The sequence below is a fragment of the Uloborus diversus genome, chromosome 6, assembly GCF_026930045.1.
Source record: "Uloborus diversus isolate 005 chromosome 6, Udiv.v.3.1, whole genome shotgun sequence".
In the NCBI taxonomy this organism is placed as follows: Eukaryota; Metazoa; Arthropoda; class Arachnida; order Araneae; family Uloboridae; genus Uloborus; species Uloborus diversus.
In genome coordinates this window covers 133,829,681-133,838,553 of record NC_072736.1, presented here as the reverse complement: position 1 = coordinate 133,838,553, position 8,873 = coordinate 133,829,681, and the positions used below count along the sequence as shown (strand labels likewise).

Sequence of the window (8,873 nt, the reverse complement as noted above, 5' to 3'; positions counted from 1 at the left end):
GTTTTGGCACGCAATCGCTCTTTTGGCATTGAATATTTTTCAGACGACGCGACGGCGATTATTATGAAGTCGGAGCTACAAATCAAAGCAACTCTGGCTCCAACTCCTTTACCGCATAATAATAAATAAATAAATAAATAATGGATACAAATACAGGCCTATCATTCAAACTACCCCTCTCCACTTCTTTCCGGATTTTAAAATATAATGTAATTGCATTTTTCATGTATTTTGATGCTTATTCCCTGAAATGACGGGCATGTACAAATAATTTAAAGTGTTCTGTTATTGACTGAAAATTTATGGATTCATACGTATTGTAATCAATGTTTTGAATTGATTTCATACGCAGGCATACTAGTATTTAAATTGAAGCATAAAAATAGCAAATCTTTATTCTTGCGCATCTGCTGTTCACAGGAGCTTGGCGAGAAGATACTCGCCAACAAAGCAAATGTACACAAAATGCTTAAGAGCCGTTAAAATAATTACTAGTTAAGTAAAAAGTGTTTTTTTTTTATGGAACTAAAATGTTATTCGCACTCAAGATATACAATGTTTTATAACTTTTATAGGTAAAATAAGTACAAAAATTTAAAAATTATAGGCAACTGTGGAATATGTACTCGTTGAATGCATATAAATGTTATTTTTTCTTTATTTAGAAGTAAAAAACATTCGTACATGCTAGGGAAAAGTTACTGGACCTCCTGGTGTGGCTTTTTCCTCACAGTTTACAATGCTAGAATACTGCACTATTACTATAAATCTAATTTTTCCCTTCTACAGTTAAAGGTTGTTATCATGCATGGCTTCAGCTAATGAAAACTTCTTCAGCAGTTACGGTCAACTCGAAATTGCTCCCCAGGTCACATGGTACTGTTGCCGTATCGGGATAGTAGGGTTGCACTCTCTCCATCTATTCCTTCTCAATGGTTACGATGTTAGAAGCACACTTTCTGGCAAACATGCTACAACATTCAGAGTGCCTATACGAAGAAGATGCAATGATTCGATTTATCGACGGGAGTAGAAATTTTTGGTTGCAGCCCTTTACAATTTGCATCTGACCTATGTCTCTGCTTCAAAAACTTACCTGCAATAACTTGCTTGTTTTACCCTTTTAAGGGAATTTTCTCATAGCAGTTTTAAAGTATACTTTCATTGCGCCGTTTTTTGGTCAATGTGAACGGGTTCTCATTGAATCGAAAGACGAAAGTTTGAAAATCTCTCGCATTTCCTTGCATAATTTGCTCAATAAAAATATGCATTGCACACACAACTTTTACAACGCATTGCACAATATAAATCGTCGCCTCAAGGAAACAGTAGGATATTTTAATGTTGTTGTGATGCTTAGATGTCGTACTGTCATTCTGAGACGACTGCCGCGAAAGCCCAAAATAGGAGGATGTCGACTTTTACCGGTGATTCACTGGAAATATTCGGTCTTCCTCCGATGTCTTCAACAAGTGAATGTTGATACTCACCAGCTAATGTAGACATTTACCATACTTTGAACTTTCATGGTAACATATACAATATGTTATAGAAGTATAGTTGCGCCATGGAGAGATGGTGGATGAACTGGAAACGTAAACAGAACACTTCAGTTTTAGGTATGATCAGCGAGATCGCGTGAGCTTTAAGAACTTGACTACTTAACCGTTCTCTCTTTTACTACTTATTAAAAAATGAAGTCTTCTGTTTCCACTTCTTGTTCATTCGCTATCTCTCCGTGGCCCAACTACAAAATAAAGGACTTTTTCAGAAACAAGTGTGCAACTACTATTTGATGAGGTTGAAACATGACACAAACGAGCGTATGGAGACAAAATCAGATGGCAAAGTGGATTGATTTTTCTCAATGCCGTACTGGGAGAAGAGTATACAAAACAAAAGCAAGCTTCACTGCAGCACGCAGGTGGCTCTGAGCGTATCCATGAAGGTGGTTGGTGGCTGTTCGGCAGCCACCGGACTGGCGTTGTTGGTTTCCTTGGCGGCGTCTGGAGATAGTGCGGCGGGCGAGCCGAGGTCCGCGGAGGGGCCCCGACTCTGCACCAGTCACCTCTGCAAGGGGTGCCGGGTCGGCTTGTTGTCCAGAATCTTCTCAATCTCGTTCGATATGTTGGTCGTGAGCTTCGGAATGATCTGTGGAACGAAAAGGGTGGGTTAAGTTACTTTTAATACAAGAACTAATATTAAATTGAAAATTGAAAAAATCCCGTCGACCCTGAGGTTTCCGTTTGAGGTGGGAGCATTTTTAAGTTTTGGCGATTGTGATTTATTTATCGCTAGCGGTACCCGCACGGCTTTGCCCGTAGAAGAAAATTAAAAGGTCACGTGTTTCGCCTATATATTTACAAATAATGGATGATGAATTTCTCGCCAATCTGCTCGTCCATGTTACGGTTCCACATTATGATAATTTGGTAATTTACTCGTTCATGTTATAATAATTTGCTAGGTAAAATGTTCTTAAAATTTGAATAGAAAAAGAACAAAATCGAATTTTCCAAAAATCGGTTGGAGGTGCTCACCCCTATGCTACGAACTAATTTTGTGCCAAATTTCATGAAAATCTGCCGAACGGTCTAGGCGCTATGCACGTAACAGACATCCAGAGATCCGGGCATACAGACTTTCAGCTTTATTATCCCCAAATATATAATAGCCAATGATCGAGTAACCCGCGTGTGTCAACAATGAAACTCGCGCCACGGCATGATAATTTGATAATACACAGTCCAGTCACATTAATGTGACCATCTGTCAAAAGCCAGAATAACCACCTTTCGCAGAGCGGACTGCTGCGAGACGTGCAGGAAGAGAGTCACTTAGGTCCCTGAAGGTGTTCTCTGGGATGTTGAGCCATGCCGACTCTAATGCCGTGGCCAGCTGCGCTAGATTACGCGGTTGAGGATCCATGGCGCGAACAACTCGATCGAGATGGTCCCACAGATGCTCGATTGGGTTTAAGTCAGGTGAGTTTGCTGGTCAGGGGAGGACGGTAAACTCATCCTGGTGCTCTTCGAACCACGCACGTACACTGGCAGCTGTATGGCACCTGGCATTGTCCTGCTGGAAGATGCCATCATCCTGAGGAAAAACAATGCGCATGTAGGGGTGGACAGGGTCCGCAAGGGCAGATACGTACTTGTATTGATCCATCGTGCCTTCCACAATGATCAGTGAACCCAGAGAATGCCAGGAAAACATTCCCAAGACCATAATGCTCCCGCCTCCAGCTTGGACCGTTCAGGCAATGGTTGCAGGGTGGTTCCTTTCAGAGGTTTCACGCCTTATACGCCAACGTCCATCTGTCCGATGGAGCATAAAACGCGATTCATCTGAAAACGCTACCTGTCGCCACTCAGTGGACGTCCAGCTGCTGTACTGGTGTGCAAATTCTGCCCGAACGCATCTCCGCAACCGTCGTTCGCCTCTGTCATCTATGGCCTGTGGTGCACCACATTTGCCACGTCGCTGATTTTGGACAGTCCCATTTTGCCATGCACGGTACACTTTTACCACGGCGGCACGCGAACAGTTCACAAACTCAGCCGTTTCGGAAATGCTTCCACCCTTGGCCCGAAAGCCAATGATCATGCCCTTTTGGACGTCGGATAAATCGTTTCTGCATTACGCCAACGATTGAAATGTTTTCCGAAGCCCTCACACACCCTTTATATACGCTCAACTGCACTGTGCTGCCACCTGCCTTCTGTGATTGGTTATTTAACTCTGACGTGGAAAGTACGTGGTAGTCACATTAATGTGACTGGACTGTGTATGTTTTGGTAATGATTAACATGCAAGGAAAGGCTTTATTGTGACAAGGCTGAACTCGATCCGGTCTCTTAACTTTTTTACTGGTAAGGCTGTTTTATAACAGAGGAATGAAGAAATGTAAAAATGGTCAACAATGAACGCTACCTACTGAAGTTTAGGTTTAATCCACTGGAGTTAGGGTTACAATCTCAACTATCAAAATATTACCAAACAGGCAATGGCTTCGTTCAAATGTAGAAGCAATTTTCACCCGTCACACATTGAAGGGCGATTTTCTAGTTAGTAATAAAGACTATTGAAAACAAAATTTTGCGCAGTTGGCGACATTCAACAAATTCAATTTCTAAGGTCTGCATACGTTTGTACATTTTTACGAGAAGGCACTTCGCCACACCCCCTCGAACGCAGAGTTCCATTTTATGCGGGGGTGATCAGTGAGCAATCAACGCGCTTCTAAAGGAGACAAAACCAGACAGCTTTAACTTGGGCGTGCATTTTAATGTGCAAAAAAGTCTTAGTGTCCTTTACATCACTTGCTTCACTTGTCTGATGTCATTTTAGTTATTCTTACATTTTAAGAACTGCTGCTTTTACAACAAAATGCTATAATCCGAATGTACCTTCTGCTGAAAATAGCGAAATAGAATCATCGGATACCACGTGACGAGGGAAGAACAAGTGCCTTCTTCTGAAAAACGGACAATAGATATCGGCAATCGCTTTAAGCCAGGGGCTCCCAAACTGGATGCTGCGACACCCTGGGTTGACGTGGGAGGAGGCGAGGGCTGTCACGAGGTGTCCATGGTATCAATATATGTGTATGTAACAGGGATAGAGTCGCATACCGTGAGAAAATTCTAATTCTTCAAAGGGTACCGCGAGTCTGAAAAGTTTGAGAACCCCTGCTTTAAGCAATGTTTCTATTGACGCAAGGCAGGAAGTAAACAAGTCATCCTTTTAAAAACCTTCCTTATATACTAAAATGAATTACAAACATTATTTATTTGTTAACTAACAGAAACTGAAAACAGTTAAAAGTTTTAAATCACTGAGGCTTTTTTCCTTGTCCGCCAAAAATGAAATAGTTACCAATTGCTTGAATAAAGACTTAGAATTATATTTAAAACTAGCAAAAATACCCGGCGTTGCCTGGGTCAGTAATAATTGTGAGAAACAATCGCTACTTTCTTTCGTTTTCTGTTTTAACTGAAAGAACTCAAAACACACCGCTTTGACGTGATTAAAAATCGAGCTTCTTCCTTACCCATAAAAGTAAAACAGCAATAAGTATAAAGAACGAACGAGTATTCACTTAGACACGAAAGCACGAATTGAAGCATATAAAAATTTGAAGAATTTCCAAAATATGAACTAACAAAAACAAAGATCAAAAAAAAAAAAAAAAAAAAAACCGTGCGCTTTATTTAATTAAATAGTACACGCACACAAAAAGAAAAAAAAAAAAAAAGCTACACACATTATGTTTCCCTAAGTGTGCAAAAAGTAAAGTTTCCAAATGTTTAAATGATTTTAAACTCATGTTTGTTCCGGAGAAGCCTTGGTTCAAAATTTTCATTATGATTACTTTTAATATTGCTGTTGTAAGGCAACGAATTTTCGTAACAATGGGTTTTATATTTAATCATTTAATGGGGAAATTACATGACATTTACTGTTTTCCATCATAAAGTTTTTAAACTAAGTTTCTTAGGAATAAATTATAGCCTAAGTTGCTCCCTGACAATGTAGCTATCTATGGTGAAAAAATGGTTAAAATCGGTCCAGGGCGGTCATTCCAATCACGTGATCGGTTGTGACGTAGAAATGTCGCAAAGTAGCATTTTAATCTACTCGAACTAGCTTGCGGCTAGGTTCGAGTAGATTAGAATACTACTTTGCGACATTTCTACGTCACAAACGAACACGTGAGCGAAAATCTCGATCTCGCAAGCTGACGAGCTTGGAATGACCGCCCAGTAGTTTTGAAGGTTACCCCGGACATAAATACATACATACACTGGTGTGCAAAAATTAAGGACGAGACGGTTTTTTCAATATAACTTTATACAAAAGCTTTCCAAATCAACACATTTAATACCGTAAGATCCCCAATACGTAAGGACATGTGTAATGTAAGCAACACTTACTAAAAGAGAAATCAGAGGGATAAAAAGAAGCTTTATTGAAAAAGTAGCATTGGTCGCAATGCGACTGAAGGCCGAAACATAACTGTGATGGGTGTCCAGCAAGAAACATCCGGTCTTTAGTAGGGGATATGATCTCCCCCGACTGCTAGGCAGGTTTCACAGCATTTGCCCATGCTGAGAATGAGGGTGTCAATGAGTTGTTGAGGCATTGCTGCCCATTCGTCTTGCAGCGCCAATCGAAGCTCCCGAATCGTTACTGGTGTTAAGGTACGAGCTGCCAAGCGTCTGCCTAGAAAATCCCATACATGCTCGATGGGATTGAGATCCGGAGATCGTGCCGGCCAATCCATACGTTCAATATCCTCACTCTCTAAGAGCTGTTCGGCAGCTACTGTGCGATGACATGGTGCATTGTCGTCCATGAAAAGGAACTGCGGACCCATAGCGCCTCTAAAAAGACGCACAGATGGAAGAAGAATCTCGTTACAATAACGGGTCCCGTTGACTGAACCTGCGTCGAAGATGTGAAGGTCTGTACGACTACCAAGCATGATGCCACCCCAAACGAGAACACCGCGACCTCCATACCTGTCCCTTTCAATGATGTTCGAGGGATGATTGCGGCTTCTCTGCTCTTTCCAGATGAGTATGCGATGAGAATTGCTACTCAGACTGAATCTGCTCTCATCTGTAAAGAGTACTCGTCCCCATTCATTGTTTCTCCAATTCCGGTGTTCCCGGCACCATAGAGAACGCCTTCTCCGATGGGCAGGCGTTAGAGGTACACACCGTATAGGGCGTCGTGCAAACAGACCACCACCGTGCATTCTTCTTGCCACGGTAAAACGCGATATCGGTCGTCCAGTCGCCTGTGTCGTGTGTCTAGCGATTTCTCCAGCTGTCTGCCGCCTGTTTCTTCTGGCCTGTAAGACAATGTACCGGTCATCTGCGGGTGTAGTTCCTCGTGGACGACCACTACTGAACCCCCGGATAGCTGTTCCTGTAGTTTGAAATTGTCTCCAAAGTCGTGAAACGATGCTGTGAGCATAATTCCGAACTCTGCAGCCACACTTGTCACACTGCGGCCTTCCTCCAACTTCCCAATGATTCGACCTCGGGTAAAAGCATCCAGATGTCGTCTAACAGATTGATTATTCGCCTTTTCTCGCTGAGGCAGCAACTCGGTGTGATTTTAACTGCTATACGGCGTGCAATCTCTTTGCCAGAAATACTGATCTTACACCGACAACATGCTTTATACTACTCAGGCACTCCCCCATTACGTCTGCCTGCATATCTGCGCATGTGCTACCGTACATCACCTTACTTAATCTCCTGATTGGTATTTCTGTCCGGTCTGCCTCTTCGTTCAGCTGATATGCTAATTTTTCGACTTCGTCCTTAATTTTTGCATACCAGTGTATACACAGAAGTAGCCATTTATGTATAAAGATTTAGTAAAAAGGGTTAAATTCCATTTCCATATAGCGTGGAAGTTCCCAACACATTCCAGCAGACGCAGTAAAATTTACCCTTTCTTTTGGTACTAATAAATTGAAATTCTTTATTTCGTCTAAACTTTTAACATGACATGTGAAAATAGATTAATATTATATAATGTTATAATACTACATTTCTATAAAAAAAAAGAAAGAAAAAGAGACTGTATAAGAGTATTTTTAGCAAAACTTCTTTTTTTTTTTTTTAAAGAATTTATGGCGTAATGTTAATATAAAAATGGGACTTTCATGATTTTAGTTTTAAGTGAAAGGAAGAAAAGCCATAAATTAGTTTTATCTTGAAGGGCTAATTAGTTTCCTTTTTTAATCTATGAAGAAAGTTTTTTTTTTACGTCTAGTACGAAAACAAGTTATTTATTTTTAAGGGTACAGCTGGCGACTCTAAGCCTGTTCTATTTTCTTTCTTTCTTCCCAAAGCATTATGTATTCATGACTCTGAAACGAATTTTCAACACCCTAACTTTTTGTCCAGAATCAAAAAGAAAAAAAAAAGTGTACCTTATTTTGAGAAAATAGAAAACAAGCAAAAGCATTTCTTTCTTTTTATCTTGAAAAATTTTTCCCCGCAAAGATAGAAAGATCACTGATCTAAAATTTAGTTCAAATTTCAAATCGACTATAGTTGGGGCAAACCTATCCTGGGATAATTGGGTTGTTTCCGAAATTTTAAAAGTATTTTTTGCTGAAAGAGCATGCTTAAAAACAAAGGATTTAACCGTTTTTAAATAATCTGACAAAAGTTTAATATTTTTTAACAACTATTTAAATCGGTGCGCTGATTGAAATTCATTTTTTACGCTTCTGCACATGACATCACAAGTGATGAAATGCCATTCACTGATGACATTAGCGCACAGCGCAAATTATCATGTCCTGGCAACGCGGTTGACAGCAAAGCGTAAACATTAGAGCGCCAATGCAGTAGACGCCAAAGTGCGTCGCTTGTGACGTCATAAAGACCTCGCCTTATTTCGAAAATAGGACATTTAAAAAAATTAAATCACAACATTACGACGCTGCCAACATTACGACGCTACTCTAATTATAGTCTACATATGATGTAATACTCAACAGAAGAGTCTGGCTAAAAAGATTTTTTTGAAAATTTCACAAAAAGTTATTATTTGATGTTGTTTACTTCTTATGGGGTTGCATTTTTGCTTTTCGGCATTTGTCGAGCTAATAAATTCGCAGGGGCTGGCACCTAGTCTTTCATGTAAAATCACAATCAGCAGATCGCCATTATCACTAGAAATTTTTGACGCCCAGTTTCCCCTCCAGATGGAGGGTAGGGTTTTCAATCCCGCGCTCAATTCAGTCCCGCGGGATTTCGCGATGGTAAGGAGCGAATCCCGCGGGATTGACTTTATTCTTCTAAAAATTAAATTTTTATGACAAAGAGAAAAAGTTGTGC

General features: G+C 40.4%; 1 protein-coding gene across 1 annotated transcript in view; it reads right to left on the bottom strand.

Annotated features, from left to right (window-relative positions):
• Positions 1 to 2,039: 2,039 nt before the first annotated feature.
• LOC129224992 (voltage-gated potassium channel subunit beta-2-like) overlaps positions 2,040 to 8,873 on the bottom strand; it is a 144,890-nt gene continuing 138,056 nt past the window's right edge. Inside the window, exon 15 of the mRNA XM_054859539.1 lies at positions 2,040 to 2,151. Coding sequence (XP_054715514.1) covers positions 2,065 to 2,151 — 87 coding nt within the window. The 3' untranslated portion in view covers positions 2,040 to 2,064. The remainder of the gene's footprint in view (positions 2,152 to 8,873) is intronic.